Consider the following 19,521-nt stretch of genomic DNA (forward strand, 5'->3'; position numbering starts at 1 on the left):
TAGATGCTGGGCTTCGCAGGTGACCATTGCACGGGTGGTGTGCAGAGCCTGATCCAGGACAAAGGAACTTCTCATATAACCTTCACGCAGGTCGGGGGGACATGAGCACAGTTGCCAACAGCACTGCCTCAGGGTGGGCAGGAAGCCCCACTCCATGTAGGTGGAAAACATAAAAAAAGACTCAGGCCTAGGTGGCACCAAGCACATCACCATCATCCCCAGTTACTCCGATTTGCAACCGAAATCTCTCCTGCATGCCAGTCCTTAAAACTCAAAGGGATGCCACGCCTCTCTCTTTGCCCTCATACCTACGGTGAAGCTTGGAGCAGCTAATGCAGTATTTTTGGTCATTCCAGCTCCCCGCCTGCCTATTCCCTTCAAGGCGTGACGGTATCCTGCTCCAGGCTTGGCCAGTGCTTGAGGGGTAGACTCTGGGCAGCTTACTTCTGTTTCGGATCCCCCGATGAGCAAGTAGATAACACCATTCCATTGACCCAGGGCTGCCGCTGATCCTGGCAGCTGAGAGTGCCGCTGACACACGACTCTTCGAAAATACCCAACGGGGGCCACTCCCCGATTCCACTAAAATCATCCTCAACCTCGTAGCTTCCCCTGGCAACTGGTGGTGGCCCGAGGTTCCAAAGACCAACACGTTAGTGGTGACGTAAGCATAGAATGTGCCCCACACTGACAACAGGAGGGCTCGGGGGCCTGGCAGCGTAGGGACGGCATCTCCCTTCCCTCCTCACTGCTTGCTTTGGGACTTGTGAGCCAAGCTAGAGACTTTCTTTCCTTCAGAATATTGGGCTGTGCTTCCGGGTATACTTTAATTCGGTTTCTTACTGTAAACATATTTCTTACATTCCAGAGTTAGAAGCCTATTCAGACTCTCTGCCCATATATACATGAATTTGCTGAAGTTACAGCTTTTCTAGGAAGGGACATCTATATTCTATTAATTTATATTAATTTCTGAAGGTATTACTCAATAAAATGTACAATTTTAGGCAATATTATGTGTTTCAATGTTCACTTCCCTGATGTGAGTGATACAACGCTTTCTATGGATAAAGATCCATCCCTTTCCTCCTCGGTTAAATATCCCAGAAGTCAAATTTTGCTTTTTGCCTTAGTCTTTTTAAACCATTGCTTCTGGTCACCGAAGAAAGAGATTGAGCCAGTACAAGCTTTGGTCAAACCCTTTTACCAAGCATTCCTATTTGGATGGTATTGATTTTTATACAATCTCTGAAATCTAACATAAGAAGGAAGTAAGAGAAGATTCTGGTCTTAGGATGGAAATTTATATTCCTCCTATAAATAATTAAAGATACTTATTTCATCTCTTAAATTACTGTGTATTAAAGTCTTTGAGCTTAGGCATGATATGAATTTATTTGTGCTGATCTTCTTTCCCTAAAATACTGATCAATAAAGTTCAAGATGAACTAAACTCATCACATTAGAACTGCACTGCTTCATACGGTTGCCACCAGCCATACGTGGTATTTGAATTGTAAGTTTAATCAGTTGAACTTAAACAAAATCAAAATTTCAGTCCGCAGTGACTCTTTGAGTGTCCGGTGACACATAGGGCCGGTAGCCACCATATTGAACAACACGGTGGCTGTCGCAATGGGCAGCGCAGATGGAGAACTCTTCCATCTTCATAGTAAGTTCTGTTGGGCAGAGCCGATGGAGGAACCATGGGTTTCAGGGAGAACACAGAGCTTTTTCTAAGCTAGAATAAGGAAATACATTTTGGAAATAAATGCTCATTTCGTTGAGGTATATTTATCCACTGTTGTTTCTTAGAAACTTCAAATTATCCAGTTCAGTATCCTGGAATTTAATCCACTTTGGCTGCATTTAGATCTGTCCCACAGTGTAGATGTGGGCCAGAGTCTGACTTTAGAGGTGAATCTGTGTCTCATCCAGTCAACCCAGGGGCCTTCTTCCCATCTCTACCCAGTTGTTAGGTGCCCAACTCATCACACTGTAGTGGTCCATTTCCTCCAGTTAAAGAAATGATGAGGCCAAGAGAATTTAGTAGTTGGGACTATGGGCAAATTCAGATGAAACAAGACTCACAGGAGTTCTTGGTACAGTCAAAGAAAACCCTGGGCATTAACATTTTTAAATTTAGCAATTTTGACTGAGTCCATAAGGCTTTTAGCTCTTAAGAGTAGAAGGTTTTGTTTTTTTGTTTTTGTTTTTTTGTTTTTTGTTTTTGCCTTTTTGATAATAATTGTATTGCGTGAATTCCCATTACACATAAGGCCAATATTTAATTGGGGTCTTGAACTCAATTGTGTTTTCTGCAGTTGGTAAACCTCACAAATGTGGATATTGTGGCCGAAGCTATAAACAGCGAAGCTCTTTAGAGGAACATAAAGAGCGTTGCCACAACTACTTGCAAAGCATGGGTCTTCCAGGCACGATGTACCCAGGTAAGCGCTGGCTCTCCCTCCCCAGCACGTGGTGAAGAAGGGCCCCGGGCACACAGCTCTGGGTGCAGAATGCAGGCGTGCACGCCACCACCACCCAGACAGACAGACGTTTTTTTGGCCACTAACACGGCAGTTTCACCTGAAGCATGCCGTGTTTCCCGACTTTTGAAGCCCTCATCTCACCAGAGAGAGCCTGACCTCAAACCCCTCCCCCTTGAAAGCTGGGGAAGCATCTAAGATATCAGCGGCCCCCCCTCAAACTTTGGGGGGGGTTTCTTGGTTTTTGGTAATTTTTTTTTAAGTCTGGCGTAATCAAAATAAGATGTGAAATCTTGTTTGAAAAACTATTTTTGCATGGAGTTGATCGAGTAAAAGCTTTCAGGCTGGGTTTTCATTCATCTGTTTTGGCACCTGCCTGGAACAGGTGAGCTCCTTGGAAAACCCTGACAGTCCAGAGGATTGCGGCTGTCACAGATTTTGAGGAAAGGCTGCTTTTTTTCTTATGAGCCTTGATGCTCGCAGCAACCCATCGCAAGGTAGCATTTGACTCCAATCTTAAATAATGTAAAGTGAAGGATGTAAACAGATGGCTGAATTTGCAGCAGACTGAATTTACTCAGAGGGATGGCAGTGGTATAAAAGGGGCGCCTCCCTAACTTTTGAAGACATAAGAAACGTATGAATAGATCAACTGAGGCTAGCCTTTTTCAAAACACCATTTGCTTTCCATTGGTGGCACCAAGTTGTATCTCCAAATCTGTTTGTGACCACGACCCTGGGTTCTCAAGTAGGAGTGATCATTCCTACCACAGAGAAAGGAGAGAGCAGGGAGTGTAGACGCGCATGACACACTCACGTGAACATGCAGTGTCAGTCACCCAGCTGTCTCCCCTGTAGGCTGGCTATGTCAGTGAGCTTATATGCCGCGATATATGTATTACCCCAGCACCAGAATCAACTTTCTGTCGAAATGCTCATCTTTCCCTTGGGTGATCAGATTATTCGGAATACCTCAATGATGTGTCCTTATGTTCCTGGGCTGAGGAGATAAAGAAGGCTCCGTGTGTGCAGGGAAAGAACTCAGGGTGTAGAGGGAACCCGTTAAAGCACCTCAGTGGAAGTCCTACAAGATGACACCTGGGATTCAGAAGGAAGGCAGTGGGCTGCTGGTGGGGGTGGGAGTGTGGCCTCTGTCACTGTGATAAGGCTGCTTGAACCTGTGCCTTCTCATTCCCCATCCTCCCTTCTCATGGCATCTGAGACCACCCCCTTGATGCTCAGATGGACACCCAGCCAGCTTCTCCCCTCTTCAGTCCCCTTAGGATGGGGCCATTCTTTGGGATGAGGTTAAAAACAAAGCCTAGCTTAGCTAGGATGTGGGAAAGTTTAATTTTTCTGAATTTAGCTTCATTTAGCTAAAGCCTTTTTAGCCCTCTGTCGTAATTTCCTTTATGGAAAAAGTTTCTCTCGAGTGTGTAGAAGATCAATCAGACACACACATTGTGTTTTAAGCTTTTAGAGGGAAATGCATCAAAGGCAGGATAGCCACTGCTCTGGGAGCTTTGGACTCCGTTGTCCCTCACTGTAATGACTCTGAGCATCTCCAGTCTCAGGAGGCCCTGTGGCCTGGTGAGGACATAACCCCACCTGAAATGCTGCAGGTGCCCTGGGCAGAGAGGAGGGACAAGTGAGGAAGCATATGAGCTCAACAGGTCAAATGTACAACCCCTGGAATTGGGCTGCATGGAGCTAATGTGCACCCTTCATATAAATTAGGGTATAGGCTGTTATCTTTGCTCATTGAGTAGCAAACACACATTTCCAATGTTAAAATTTGTGTATAGCAGTGACAGTAACCAATTTGAAATACGTGTTTCCAACATGGCCTTCATGATAAAGAGCATTGCCACAACTACTTGCAAAGCATGAGTCTTCCAGGCACGATGTACCTGGATCATCCATCATGATAGCAGCAAAAACCTAAAACACTTGGAAATCATCTTAGCAGGCAATGTGCGGGGCATAATGAGGACAGCTGCCACACCATACAGGGGCTGGAAAACGAAGGTCGGAGGTGGAAGCGGAGGGCCTGACACTGCAGGCTTGTGTTTCCCAAACAAGGCTGGGCTTCCACATAAGATGTGTCTGTGAATTGTGCTGGAACACTGTGAAGGGTAGCTGGAAGAACGGAGGCAAGAATTGGCATTTTCAAAAAAGGATAACATCTAGTGCCATCTTCATATGTAGCTAGTGTGCAGCTCTTTGAAGGATAGACAAAAAGCAAGGATAGGAGTGGCCAAATCTCCAGGTCCTGTGATAAGTCAGCGGGTCGTATCTGAGACAGGAGGAGAAGGCATATGGCAATGGCATTGAGGTGGACCACTTGGAAATCGTGCTGGAAGGACTGACTAGCTAGTTGGGGTGCAATTCATTGCATTTTCAGCTCCTCATGTGTGAGGATGTTGCAGGGACATTAGAGGATTCTCTTTCCAGACACCCAACTGTAAAAACCAGAACATGGATGGACTCTGCAGGATACAAAGTTGTCTCTCCCATCATGGAAAGAAAGATAACGTAGAGAAATACAGATTGGCTGGAAGTGCTCCCTCCGGCAGCACTTAGCCCGTCAGTGTCTAGCTGTTCTGCAGTTTGCGGGTGTTGATTTTGCCTAGTTTGCCGCGTGTGTGGGGATCAGGAGCTCTGGCCTCTCCCTGTGTGTTGCCAGGATGCACTGTAGCATTTCTGCATCTCCCTTCACTGTGCCCGCGCATGGTGTCAGGTCCTTAGGTCATTTCCGGCTCTGACAGCCTGATGTCAAGACCCATGGAAGTAGCGGATCACAGAGCCCTTGAGACATTAAGGGGACACATCACAGGGACATGAGGGCTTTGGCACATCCATCTTCTGGTGACAGGGTGGCGCTTGCTCCTCCAGCCATGGGATACGAGGTGCGGTCCGCAGGTGTCACGGGCAGGCAGCTGGGGGCCATGTCCAGCCGCCCGGCCCAGCTGCCAGGGAGGTTAGAAATGAGCCCCAGGAAGGGCCAGCTCCCGTAGGCACTGTACTAATGTCACATTGAACGCGGGATGCGACCCTATTCCTTCATGTAAGCGTTTCTAAACTGGCCTCTCTAACTGTCTTTGACTTTAGTCATTAAAGAAGAAGCTAATCACAGTGAGATGGGAGAAGATCTGTGCAAGATAGGATCAGAGAGATCCCTCGTGCTGGACAGAATAGCAAGTAACGTCGCCAAACGTAAGAGCTCTATGCCTCAGAAATTTGTTGGTAAGAGTCAAACGTTTGCTGTCTCTTAAAAAAAACTCAACTACGCGGGTGTCTTAGACTCAGATGGTCCTTAGTTGAGAGCAGGAGAGAGACACTATCTCATTTAAAAAAAAAAAAAAAAGCAAATATCAGCAGGCTTAGCACTTCTTAAATACTTTGGGTTTTTCTCGAATAGGCCTTCTGACACGCAAGGAGTCATCCTCTCCTGGCAGCTTTTCCTAGAGTGCTCTTACAGCATCCTGGGTGCCCACGAGATCTGCCTGTGGACAGCCGTGTGCCTCAGGAGGTGGCCGGGTTTGTGGGCGCAGGGCTGTGAACGTGGGCCCAGCGTGGCCGCGGGCTCCCCACATAGCCCGTTCACTTGCCTGAGCAACCTCACTGAGCTGCAGATGCTCCCAGAGCTCATAATACTCCCCGCCCGGGCTACCTTGAATGTGCCTGGGGAAGAGGGGGGCGCAGCCACAATCACTGTTCTCGCTGCGAGATCTTTACCTGTGCTGGGGGCTTTGAAGGACACTGGGAGGAGCAAGGTGGCCCTTTCCTGTAAGAGCTCGCTGTCCAGTATAGATGACAGACAAACACAGGCCACCCTGTATGTGCAGGGAGACAGATAGCTATTTAGCTCGGTGTAAGAGTGGAGGTGCCCTGGGCTCAGGGCCCAACTGGAGGGGGGCAGCACACAGCCACATGTTAATGCTGTCACCTGGGTGACATTTCTGGACCTCTCTAAGCCTTGGTTCTGTTCTTATATGCCTCACAAGGCTTTGTGAATTAACATAAAAAAGACATGAAAACATTTAGAAACACTCAGTTTAAAGGTCAACTATTATCAGTAGGATAACGTGGAAAGAGAATCCTGGAGGGGGAAGGGTCATGTCCAGGAAAGAGGACAGGGGAGAAGGGTCATGGTCAAGAAAGAGGACCATAGGGGAGGGTTGTGTCCAGGAGAGAGGACCATGGGGTGTAGGTTATGGTCAGGAAAGAGGACAGTGGAGAGGGGTCATAGGAAAGAAGACCATGAGAGGGTCGTGTCTAGGAGAGAGGACCATGGGGGCGGGTCATGGTCAGGAAAGAGGACAGTGGAGAGGGGTCTTGGTCAAGAAAGAGGACCATGAGGGAGGGTCGTGTCCAGGAGAGAGGACCGTGTGGGAGGGTCATGGTCAGGAAAGACAATGATTAGTAAAAGCTTCATGAAGCTGATAATGACCTTGATGGGGGAATAGGATTTCAGCACACTATTAGTGGAAGGAAAAGACAGGATTCTAAACAGACATAGAAGTACAGGGAAATGGTGGTGCTGATTGTAGGGGCTGGAGTGGGGGCGTGTTTCAGACTGATTCATGTAGCCTCAGGGAAGCAAGGAAAATAAAGTCACAGTAAAGCTCTGGCCACAGAATCAATGGCCTTTGAACACCATGGTGAGAAATGTCTCCTTAACTCAGGAGGCAGGAAAAAGCACTGGCCTCTTTTTGATGGGAGCCACACACCGTAGAAAACAATACTACAGGTGCCGGAAGGTGATCAGGAAAGAAGAGGGCCAGTGGTGGCAGGGAAGGAGGAGGGAACAGAGCAGAGAGGTCTGGTGATGGGCGTGGGGTCAGGGAGGGACTGAGCTATGGAAGCCGTGACTCATGGTGGTTCTAGTAGAGGAGGATGCCATTTACAGAAATGATAAAGCCAGTTTCTGGAAATAGTTCTGGTTTTGATCTGCTCATCTTCAAGGGTTTTCTGGGGTAAAGGCCACATGGGAGCCTGGAAAATGTGTGTTGGGAGAGGATGGGTCTAGAATGAGGTTAATGGTTCATGAGGCCTGGGGTTCTAGAGGACACATGAGACAGCAGAAAGTGGGGAGCACGAAGGAGAGGCCAAATTCTTGGGGCTGCAGCCTCCCTCTTGCACTTATGCCTCCATTTTGATCAGGTCTGAGAGGCTTGTCACAGGTTTTGGGTGGGAGAGTTGGGGGAAAGAAGGATTCAGTTTAAAACACTGCAAACCACTGGCTGGAGTTGCCCTATGGAGAGTCACCCACATTATGTGAGCTCTTAGGCTGTGAGAATGGGAGAGACCCTGTCTTTCCTGAGCAGAGGAGGAACAAGGTTCTGAGCACAGAATAGGCTGTTGTGATGGGATTTCAGGTCACACGGGGCTAGTGAGAACATGGTGCTCATAGGCAGTATGCAGTGGGCGGTGTGCAGCGGGCAGTGTGCACTGGGTGGTATGCAGTGGGCAGTGTGCAGTGGGTGGTGGGCATGGCACAGTGGGCAACGGGTAGCAGGCAGTGGGTGAGGCAGAGGGCAATTGCCAGGTAACCAGGAGGAGAGATGGAGCAAAGACCCACTAGCACCCAAGGATTGTCAGTGGTCACTGACCTGGGGAAGCTGGCACGACTTCTCCTTCAGGTTGGGAAATTGGAGAAGTCCTGCTGAGGACTTTGTCAATGAACCTTTGAGGTTCGTATTAGCTTTTGGAGGCTCCCAACCTGTCCTGAACCTGTCCCGCAGCCACTCGGGAGGAGGCCACAAGTTAGGCACTGTCTTCAGATTGAGGTGCTTCTGTGTTAAAAACAAAACAAAACAAAAACAAACAGATGCTCTAATGGAACCAAGCCAAGGTTAGAAGAAGTCCCCTGGGAGAGGGGAGGCACAGGAGAAGTGTGATGGGAACAGCAGGACAAGGACAGCAGTGTGGAGATTGGAACAAAGGGCTCAGGAGTGTGTATTCTGTTGGGTGTTTTGCCAGGAATATGGTGATTGATAAGTTATTTCTGTAATAATGCCTCTTCTATCCCCAAATGCCTATAGCTTGTCCTCACGTCAACATGATGGGATTTTAGTCAACCACTCCTGACTTGTCAAAGATTCTCCATCACTAAAACTTTAAAAGGAAGGAAAGGAGGGAAGGAGAGAGGGAAGAGATAGACCTCTTAGGTCCTTCTAAACTTCCAGATGTTGAGTGTATCCTTTATACAAATTCAGAAAGTGTGTAGGAGAGCAACTGGTATCCTACATTATCATATATGCGGGCCAGTGGTGATGTAGTTGAAAGAGTTCTTTCAAGAGACCTGGGTTTAGATCTAGCTCCAGCTCTGACTGGCTGGTGACCTTGAGAACATCACTGAACTCAGTGTCCCCATCTATGAAATGGGTGTGATGCCTCCTGCCCAGCATCCTTCCCAGCACCATTCTGAAGATCAGTAGGGACACTGGGTGTGCAGCTGCTCTCAACTCAAGGAAGCACCTTAAGAATGTAAGAGGACATGATGTTTCTGTGGAATGTTGCCCACAATGGTCTATCATCTTACTTAATTGATATATGACCTATGATTAAAATTTCTACATTGCATGTTGGCATGACTGTAAGTATTGATGCTGCCAGCAGCATTCCTCACCATTATATCGAAGATCCTGTTCTCTGAAATAATCAGATAGAAGCCGACAGGATCAATGAAGCCCCTCAGAAAGGGGATGACAATGTTACGTCGCAACACTATTCATTGTCTTACTCTGCTTGGTGATTGTGGGGAGGAAGTGTTGTTTCTTGTTGTTGTTGTTGTTATTAGAGAGAGAGCAGGGGAGGGGCAGGGGCAGAGGGAGAGAAGATCTCAAGCCGACTCCACACTGAGCACAGAGCCCAATGCTGGGCTCCATCTCACAACCTGAGATCATGACCTGAGCCAAAATCAAGTCAGACTCTGTACCCACTGAGCTACCAATGCGCCCTAAGAAAGCTTTTAATGTTTTTTAAGATTGTATTTATTTATCAGAGAGAGAGAGCGCACAAGCAGGGAGAGTGCAGAGGGAGAGGGAGAAGCAGACTCCTCACTGAGCAAGGAGCCTGGTATGGGGCTCGATCCCAGGACCCTGAGATCATGACCTGAGCCAAACTGAGAAAGCTTTTTAAATACAGAAGAGGAGATAGGGGGAAATAATAGTGATTAATATTCCTGCTATCCATTCTAATTCTCTTGGTATGGTTTCTTTTTTCCAGAAGGAAAACACAACCTTTTCTCATTATTAGAATGATACATGGTTAATATAAAGAATTTTGGTGGAAAGTTGAATGTTTTAAAATCACCCCCAAAAAGCCACATCCAGAAATTGCCAATATTGAAAGTAGCTGAGCATTACTCTAAATACCTTTCTACCCATATCATGTACGTGCAGGGCTAGGGTGATGAACAGGTGGGTTGGTGGGTGTGAAATTAATGCTTCTGTAAAGATTCTATCATATTACAGATGCTGTTTCAAAATGAAAGTATCCCTTCTATAGCTGTCTTAAATTTAAGAGGTGAACAAGAGCCAAATAAAACTGGAAATGTGGCTGATCTTCAAATATTTTCTCACAGAAAGATATTTTTAAAGGATTAAGATTAGAAAGATATACTGCATTATGAAAAACATGAAGACCTTCAAATCAGTGTTTTAATCCATTTGTTTCCATTTAGGCAGCATCTACTGACTCGTGGCTTTGGGAAATAAGGACACGATTTTATTCCCCTGTGTTCAGTGTATATTATTTTTACATCATCCTGCTTCCTAATATTCACATTCTATTCTGAAATCCGAATTCTCCCAGAGGCCTAGCTACTTATTGTTGATTCAGTATTTAAATAGAGCCAAGGCTCAGATTCAGTCCTTTTACTGGTATTTCTGTCTATTTTTTATTAATCTCTTAATAACATTCAAGCACCTTCTTGAAATGAAGTTCTAGCTCCATGGTGGTTCTGTGTCCAAGGACGTCTACTTGTCACCTTTCTGTCTTAACACCATGGTGGCATTGCTTGTTGAATGCTGTGTGCAGATGTCTGAGGCCAATCTGATCATTTTTTTCTGAAAGGTGATTTCCATTTTTTCCTGAATGCTTGAAGGGTTCCTTCTGTAATCTTCAAGTGAATTAGCCTCACTAGGATATGTCTTAGTATTTTATATTCTGAATAAAAATTTCTTGCCACCTTAATCTGCAGAATCCCTCTCTCTCTCTATTTCTGAGAAATTCTCTTCCTCATACAGACATTTTTTTGTTCCATCTGTTGTGATCTCTGTCGGGGGTACCAGTTGTCCTTATGTTAGATTATTTGTCTTCCATATCTGTTAGCATTTCCTTAAGTTAATTTTTTTGGTCTTTTTTACATTCATTCACACTTATCTTGTTTTTCCTCCTTGCAAACCATTCCATTTTTAGTAGCTTATGTTCTATTACTTGCCACTTCCAAATCCATGGATTCATCCTGTAATAAAAGTGTTTTGGACCTCATTTTGTTTCCTGAGACCTGACATCTTTTTTCATCTCGTTCTGTTGTTTTAGCATGCTATCTTTTAGTAATTTTTTTTTTTTTATGGAGTCCATTTCACAAAATAATTAAGAGTTATCTCCTCTCTTCCTTGAGTTAAGCTGTTTTCCTAGGATGGACTTATTGGTCTGTTTTACTTCCTTTCCTCCCTCGTATCGCTAGAAAATATTTTCACAGTAACCATGACATTTCTTTTCATCTTGCTTATTTTACTTGGGCTGATGTAGCTTGATTGACGTTCAACATTCTTCCCACTGTATGTGAGACATTTTTTTTTCCCTGTGAGAGCTATTGACTTTTCTAAATCCTGAAAGAATGCCAAGGATGGAAAGGAGAATTCAGGTGAGGCAAAATGCAGTCTTTGTTGAAAACCTTTCTCGCTGCTCTCTCTCCCTCATTCTGAGATTTGGCTAGCTGCCCTAAGCCAGTTATCACTGCACCTAGTTGGAGAGGGCTTCCCAGCCCCATGGGAGGACATGACGAGCTTTGGTCCATTTCTCCTTGTAGAGGACTTTACTCCTGTCTAAAGAGCCAACCTTGCCGCTCAGCTGTCCAATGCCACCTGGTTCTCTCTAGCAGAGGTTTTCACTGCTTTTTCGTCCGAAGTGGAGGAAGACATATATCTGAATTGGTTTCCTGTACATATGAGGATATTTGGGAGAATGCTGAGGATTTTGTTGCCTCGTACTTAAGGCTTTTAGAAGTTGGGTCAAGAGTCACCCTTCACGGTATGACTCATGCCAGAATTGTCTTTTCTTAGCCCCTCTTTTTTTTTTTTTTAGCTATTCTGTTAGGATGCATTCTTTTGGTTAGCTGATTGCCAAAGTGAGTCGTGTGGGGTTTTATTTTTCTCATTTGTGGAGTAGTAGGGAAGAGAAATTCTGTGGATGGTTTCAATAGGCCACAGTAATCTGCAGTATATGGATGTTTTCCTACATCCATTTTAATGGTTGCTTGGGAAACCAGAGAACCACAATGAGGAGAAGCAGGATAATTAGGTGGGAAAGCATCATTTTTGATGGGGCTGTAAACACTTTGGTATGTATCCAAATCAGCCTTAAAGTCTATACCTCATTTTATGCCTACCAGGGTTTGGTAGGAGGGATGGACAGGGGCACAAACCTTCTCCTCTGGGGGTAGAGCAACAAGACACTTGGCACCTCAACACAGAAACAATGAAAATTGTGTGGCTTTAGTAATGCTATCGAATTTCTTCTTTTAACTTTTAATGGAGAGAAACACCACCTCTGTGTTCCCTACCACCCACCTCGTGGCAAGATTCCATCCATTCCGTTCAGTTTCTGCAGAGGGTGTGACTGGCCACTAGCAAAGGTTTCTTTTCTGTAATCTGAGGATCACACTGTTTCACTATCAGTGCATGTGCCCCTCCTGACCACCAATAGATTAGAATGAGTGCAGGCTGGGCCGTTTCATGATAAATCTCCTTTGCAAGCAAGGAATGAGGCCTAAAGATACTTTATAGTGTGGTGGGGCATATCCCTGGACAATTATCAGTGGTCAGCAATATTTTTCTAGAAGGATTAGTTCATAAGTTTTGAACCACCAGGTAGTTTATCCTCCTGTTGCTAAGAATTAGCAACTGACCTTGATGTCAGTGTGGGCAGTGGGGGATCCTCCACTGCCATGACCCTCAGCAGCAGCCATTATCTGGACTCTTCAAAGAGTCTCTTAGGTCCACTTGCCATTGCCCCTCCCAGCCTGCTCTTCTGCTGGTTACCAAGAAGGGCACTTCCCTCAAACCCTTCAGGGGCTTCTCATTTTCTCCCTGGATAAAGCCCCTTCTTGGTCTAGCCCTATCGTCTGATGGGGTGGCACCCCTGCCCGGCCCTGCACCCGGGCTCTGGGCCCCATCACCTTCACTCCGTCCCTCCAAAGCTCTAGGCTCCTTCTCTTGTTTTCCCCTGGCTGCTCCCAGTGTGGGACACAAGTCCCACTCATGACAGAAACTCATCTTAGGTCAGAAGCCCATATGACACAAGCCTTCTATTTTCTTCATAGAATTTCACATCCTGAGAGGGCTATTTGTACAGCCACATTTTAATGCCTGCGTCCCCTGTTAGCTGTGTGCCACTAAGGGTGGGGGCCCTTTATACTAGCTCCCTGTCTGTCCCCCCTGTCTGGTCCAGGAGACACTCAGTGCTACATGAAGATGTGTTAGAGGAAGAAAAGAAACAGAGTAAGGGGTAAAATGTAAACAATTTGGGTGTGCCTCGGGTGCTTTGCCAGAGCTGCTCTCAGGGTTCACCATTCCCAGGGAGCAAGCTCACCTACAAACCCTGCTCTCAGACCAGAAGTTCCTTGAGGAGGAGGAGAAGCTGGCACACTGAGAGTCGTCAGCCATGGTTCCTTGAGCATCGTTCATGCTCAGGAATTTTTGGAAAGATCAGATGAATGGCACACCTTCTCCGCTTACGTTCCTTGGTTTGCCCCCAGCCTCCCTGCACATACCTCTGTAGTACATGGCTCTGGTACCACTAGGGATGGAAAGACCAGTGGAACTGGAAGTGGGAAGGGTGTGGACACTGCATCTGAGCACCTTTTTACTCTAAGAGCCAAAGTCCACTTTTGATTAATCTTATTATAGATCGGGATCCCTGGGTGGCGCAGCGGTTTGGCGCCTGCCTTTGGCCCAGGGCGCGATCCTGGAGACCCGGGATCGAATCCCACATCAGGCTCCCGGTGCATGGAGCCTGCTTCTCCCTCTGCCTCTGTCTCTCTCTCTCTCTCTCTCTCTGTGACTATCATAAATTAAATAAATAAATAAATAAATAAATTCTATGCTGAGTATTGAAGTTATGAATTTAAAATTCTATCGTGTAATGCAATTTTATGTATGTATGTCTGTATTTATTTGAGAGAGAGAGAGAGAGAGAGATTACAAGCAGGGTGGGAGAGGGAGAGGGAGTGAGAATCTCAGGCAGGTTCCACACCCAGCGTGGAGCCTAGTGTGGAGCCCTATGTGGGGCTCAATCCCATGACCCTGAGCATATGACCTGAGCCAAAATCAAGAGTCAGACGTTTAACCGACTGACCACACATGCACCCCTATGTAATGTTATTTTAAATAAGCATATCACGAACTATCGTGAATAATTACATACTTATTTAATTAAATACATTTATGAGAAATCGACCAGTTACTGTAAATTGCTTAGAATGCTATATTGAAAATACATCATTTAATTATTAACCGTAGTCCAGTATAATAATGTTCGATTATACCGTCCGTAGTAAAAGACACAGGTACTGGCGGAGTATCTACTTGGAAGTTGTGCTGTTTATAGTGAGAGGCGCTGACTTTGGTTCACAGATTCGTTTGTCGGGTCCAACCTGTTGAAGTGTAGACTCTGGGAAGGTCCCTGTGCTCGGTGACCACAGGCGGAGATAGCTCGGCCTTCCCATTGGGAGGTGTGGCATGTGTGCCAGAGCACCGGGACACCCCCCTCGGTGCAGACTTCGGCTGTTGCCGTCATGCACGGAGGTAACCCGGCTTCACTGATTGTCACCTGCCTCCCACAGGGGACAAGTGCCTGTCGGACATGCCCTACGACAGCAGTGCCAGCTACGAGAAAGAGAATGAGATGATGCAGACCCACGTGATGGACCAAGCCATCAACAACGCCATCAGCTACCTGGGGGCCGAGTCCCTGCGCCCGCTGGTGCAGACGCCCCCGGGCAGCTCGGAGGTGGTCCCGGTCATCAGCCCCATGTACCAGCTGCACAAGCCCCACGCGGAGGGCCCCCCGCGGTCCAACCACTCGGCCCAGGACAGCGCCGTGGAGAACCTGCTTCTGCTCTCCAAGGCCAAGTCGGTGTCCTCCGAGCGGGAGGCGTCGCCGAGCAACAGCTGCCAAGACTCGACGGACACGGAGAGCAATAATGAGGAGCAGCGGAGCAGCCTCATCTACCTGACCAACCACATCAACCCCCACGCCCGCAACGGCCTGTCCATCAAGGAGGAGCACCCGGCCTACGACGTGCTGCGGGCGGCCTCCGAGAGCAACCAGGACGCCTTCCGGGTGATCGGCACGAGCGGGGAGCCCATGAAGGTTTACAAGTGCGAACACTGCAGGGTGCTCTTCCTGGACCACGTCATGTACACCATCCACATGGGCTGTCACGGCTTCCGTGATCCTTTCGAGTGCAACATGTGTGGCTACCACAGCCAGGACAGGTACGAGTTCTCGTCCCACATCACGCGGGGCGAGCACCGCTTCCACATGAGCTAAGCCCTGCTCTGCCTGTGGGCGCCGCCCGGAGAGAAGCACACGGGCCGGGGCCCCGCATCCCGCCAGCAGCCCAGACTGGACCAGAACGTTGTGCTTTGATCCCTAGGTGGTTTTGCATTTAGTTTTGTATTTTTAAGTGGGTTGGTTGGCTGGGGTTTGATTTGCTTTTGAAACAGAGGAGTTTTTATTGTTAGATGCAGGGTTACATTTGGAGTACCCCCTCCCCCAAAGGCTGTCTTGCTAGATGTGCTCATAGACTGCTAGCCGAAAGCGCCCCCGCCTGTTGCTTCCTAGAAGTCCCATCCTTCAAAGAACTGCTCATTTTCAGAGAAAGTTTTGTAAAGACAGGCCAAAGCCTGGGAAGGAACGAGCTGGTCTCTGTGCTAAGTAAGCATCCACGCACCGATGTGGTTTCCAAGGCCCCAGAGGCAGTGAGCACAGCCCCGGGTCGGGTGCTGCGGGTGAGCAGACCTAGCGGGCGCCCCCAACACAGCAGGGCCGAGAAACCCAGGCCGCAGCCTCTGGCCGCAGGCATCTAGGTCTGCAAGGCCTCAGTTTTTAAAAGAAGATGTTGTGATAAGTCGCAACCTGTACAAAAATACGCGGTTGGGACAAAGACACACGCGCTCACCCAGCAAAGGGAGTGGGGAGGTAGCTCAGCCTCCTACGGCCTGCCGGGAGGGGAAGGGCCCCGATGCCACAGTCCCGGGGGCCAATCTGGAGCCCTCTGCCCTCTGCCCTCTGCCCTCAGGCCCGTGCCTCTCGTGGCCCAGAGTCTAGCACTACATGTTTAACATCTGTCCTGGAACGTGGACCTTCATTCCTTTGAACCCCTCAGAAACCAAGCTCTACCCCAGATTCCACGCTCCTTCCTTCCCCGGCTGGTTCCGCCCACAGCCAGAAGCCGGTTTTCCCTCCCAGTCCCAGGCCAGACCCCATTTCCACGACGTCATTGCTTGTTGACTGGTGACTCTCTCTCCCCGCCCTCCTTCTACATTATTCTTGTTTTAAAGGCCCTAAAAGAAGGATGTAGGGTGATCGTTCATTTTCAGAGCAAGGAGCTACGACAAGTGAAGCCCAGGAGATGTGGCTAACCTGCCGAGAGCCTACCTGTTAGAAACTAAATGTTGAAAGAGCCTGACACCGGGGCACCTGGTGCCTCAGGGGTTGAGTGTCTGCCTTCAGCTCAGGTCGTGATCCCAGGTCCTGGGATCGAGTCCCACATCGGGCTCCCCGCAGGGAGCCTGCTTCTCCCTCTGCCTGTGTCTCTGCCTCTCTCTGTGTGTCGCTCATGAATAAATCAATAAAATCTGCAAAAAAAAAAAAAAAAAAAAAAAAGAAAAGAAAAAAAGTCTGAAACTCTCCCAGAAGGACAGAGCCGCCCCCGTGTGCCCACCTAGAGCATCCTTTCTCTCTGGGAGCCTGGAACGCGCAAAGCGACCGTGTACCCTGCAGCCAAGGTCAGATAGGAAAGAGGAAGAGGCGGGTGCCGGGGGTAGAACTTTCCTCAGCCATGCCGTCGGGAGCCCCGCCAAGGTGTTTGGTGTCTCCAGCCCCCACTTGGGAGGGGTAGACCTCAGGGTTCATCCCACTATTAAACGTAATAATGCCATCCACCCAGGCAGGTAAGAGCATACAATTTCAAATGTTTACATGTCTTTGCCAAAACTGAACCAAGGTGAACGTAAAAACAAAAACCCAGAAGAGAAAGTGCCCATGAGTACCCTGCACCTACTCTAAATCTGGGCTTCTTGGTCACGGTGCTCTTGACCTTTGGGGCTGGGTATTCCTCTGGGGTGAGGGATTCCCTTGTGCACTGCAGGAGATGTAGCGTCATCCCTGGTCCCGGCCCAGTAGACGCCAGTAGCACCTTCATTCGACGCCTAAAAATCTCTCCAGGTGTCACCAAACGTCCCCACGGAGTAAATCATCCCAAGTCAAGAACCGCTGCTCAACCTCTGAACCAGGCGGAAGGCCCGGGAAGCCTTCCAGAGGAAAGAAGCCCTGGAAGGTTGTTCCCGCCAGGAGTCCCGCCCTGACCCCTGTGCCTCCGTGTCCACCGCAAGTCCTATAAACGAATGGGTCCCTTTCATTCTCCAGAAGCAACTCTTTCCACGTGCGAGCGAGTAGCGTTGCAAGGGTGGAGTCCACACCTGCCGTTCTTGAGCGGCGGGTTCTTTTGCTCATGGAACCGTGTGGAGCATTGAAGCTGCAAATGAACCGGATCGTGGTGCGTGGGACCCTGGCACGTGGACGGAGGAGTCGGGTGGAGACCCCTGCGGACCCTGTGGACCCCTGGGCTGTGCAGCCGGTCACACAGGAGGCCACGGTCCATCCGTCCATCCGTGGGATGGCGCCCGCGGCCGGGCCCCCCCGATGTCCCGTGGGCCGGCACCTGCACCCACCTGCCCTCTGCCGTGCACCCCACAGAGCCGGTTGGTCGAAAGGAGTCACTCCGCCGCCCCAAGGCTTCACGCGAAGCCTGCCCACAACTGTAAATAGCGGCCACGGACGGTCTTCCCGAACACGCTGCCCCCACAGCCTTTGCGACCACCTATGTACTCGCCTCTCCTTGTGGTTTTACCTTGTAGCGCCCAATTTGCGTTGAGACGACTGTGTAAGGCAGGGCCCCACGGAAAGGCGAGGAGTGCTTACATCCCGTCCGAAGGGGGTCCCGTTCTGGACCGAAAGCTGTTGACGTTGGTCCCCCAGCCGGTTAAAGCGCGCGTCCGCGTGACCTCACCCTCTCTGTACTGCGGTCTGTGCGGCGGTCCGGGAACGTGTCTTGGGAGCCGCTGCGCCCAGGCGTCGTGAACTCGAATGTAAAACGAACACAGAGGCCGGACGGCCGCGAGGGGCGGGGGCACGTGTCCACCACGACAAGAAATCGCTGGCCCTCCCCCCCGCGGGGCCCTCCCGGAGCGTCCCCGAGGCAAGGCCCGCGCACCTGCCCCTCACCCAGGTCTCCTCTGCGACGTGCCCCCGAGAGCACGGTCTGTCCTGTTGGAAGAGTCGCTCCGCAGACGTGCGGCACCATTCACTCACTCCCTTGTCGCCAAAGGGCTGACCCAGCACCAGTCACCTCGGAGACCAGCACGTTCCACTTCCAGTTGAGAATCCACCAGGTAAAGAAATCTCAGAATCGTCGTTGCAAAAGGAAGCTACTGCTAACGGAGATGTGAGTTTGTTTGTGGGTTTTTTTTTGGGGGGGGGGATTTCTTTTTATTTTTGTGTTTTTTTTTTTTCTTGCATTGCTTTGAGGACCATGTAGCCCTTAGAGTGTCGTGTTCCGACCGAAACGGAAGCGGGGATCAGATGGACTTGCATAGACAAATCACGAAGCAACTGTGTTTCTCTATAGCTGCCTGCACTTCTGGAGTTTCAGCAATAAGGAAGGGTCAGCTCTACTTCAACTCCAGAGAGCTCTCATTCAGTCCAGCGTCCTGTTTTTGTTTTCGTCTTTAATTTTAAAATGAACCAAAATCAGATCTATTTAAGATGTACAGCCATGAGAAGAAGGAAGCACATCCACCTGTCGGTATGGTCTACGGTCAGTCGCATTCACTGTGAACAGATGTAACCAGAGATTAATATGCAATATTGTTTCAAATACTTTCTAATACACTTTTTTACGATGTTGTCTGTGGGGATTGTCAAGGTACAATTTGCTCGTATCTGGTGCAGCTTTAGGTCTTTGTCTGCCATTCTGGAAAATACGTGTACAGGATTGTAAATGAGAAAATGCACTTGTATTTCCCATCCGCCTCTCTGATGATGTTAAATTATTTCTGTTTAGCTGTGAACGAGGGGGGTACCCCTGGAGGAATAGAGGATCCTTTTGTACACATCTTGAACTGCTTCTTCTGTAGAGATAGAACAAATAAATGCAACAAATCCTTTGTCCCATCCTGTGACGTCCGGGCTCCTGTGGCGCCGCCACCCGCTGCAGACCGCTCCTGGCCAGCGGAGGTGGGTGGGCCTCGGGGGGACCAAGCCCTCACGAGCATCCAGCATCGGATGAGCTTGCTGCACGCTGGAGCCCCCCGAGCACAGCGGCACCCGGCTTGGGCTGCTGAGTCTCGGCCTTCGGCTTCAGAATGTGGATTCGAGGCAGGTGGAGGTGGGGGGCAAGCATCAGTGCGCCCCACGCTCTCCAGCACCCGCTGCCTAAGTCCACAGTCATGGGGGCACAGGAGGCAGTGGCTGACCACAGCGACTGGTCGTGGTCCTGGTCCTGCAGAGCTGA

General features: G+C 48.9%; 1 protein-coding gene across 10 annotated transcripts in view; it reads left to right on the forward strand.

Moving 5' to 3' along the window:
• IKZF1 (IKAROS family zinc finger 1) overlaps positions 1–19,175 on the forward strand; it is a 92,613-nt gene extending 73,438 nt beyond the window's left edge. For 4 of the 10 annotated variants that reach the window (XM_041723191.1, XM_041723190.1, XM_041723189.1 and 1 more), the window contains 3 exons: positions 2,325–2,450; positions 5,601–5,735; positions 14,566–19,175. In XM_041723191.1, coding sequence (XP_041579125.1) covers positions 2,325–2,450; positions 5,601–5,735; positions 14,566–15,275 — 971 coding nt within the window. In that variant the 3' untranslated portion in view covers positions 15,276–19,175. The remainder of the gene's footprint in view (positions 1–2,324; positions 2,451–5,600; positions 5,736–14,565) is intronic. The other 6 variants (XM_041723192.1, XM_041723196.1, XM_041723193.1 and 3 more) reach the window with 4 other exon arrangements.
• The last annotated feature ends 346 nt before the right edge of the window (positions 19,176–19,521 follow it).

This window comes from Vulpes lagopus, chromosome 11 (assembly GCF_018345385.1).
Source record: "Vulpes lagopus strain Blue_001 chromosome 11, ASM1834538v1, whole genome shotgun sequence".
NCBI lineage: Eukaryota > Metazoa > Chordata > Mammalia > Carnivora > Canidae > Vulpes > Vulpes lagopus.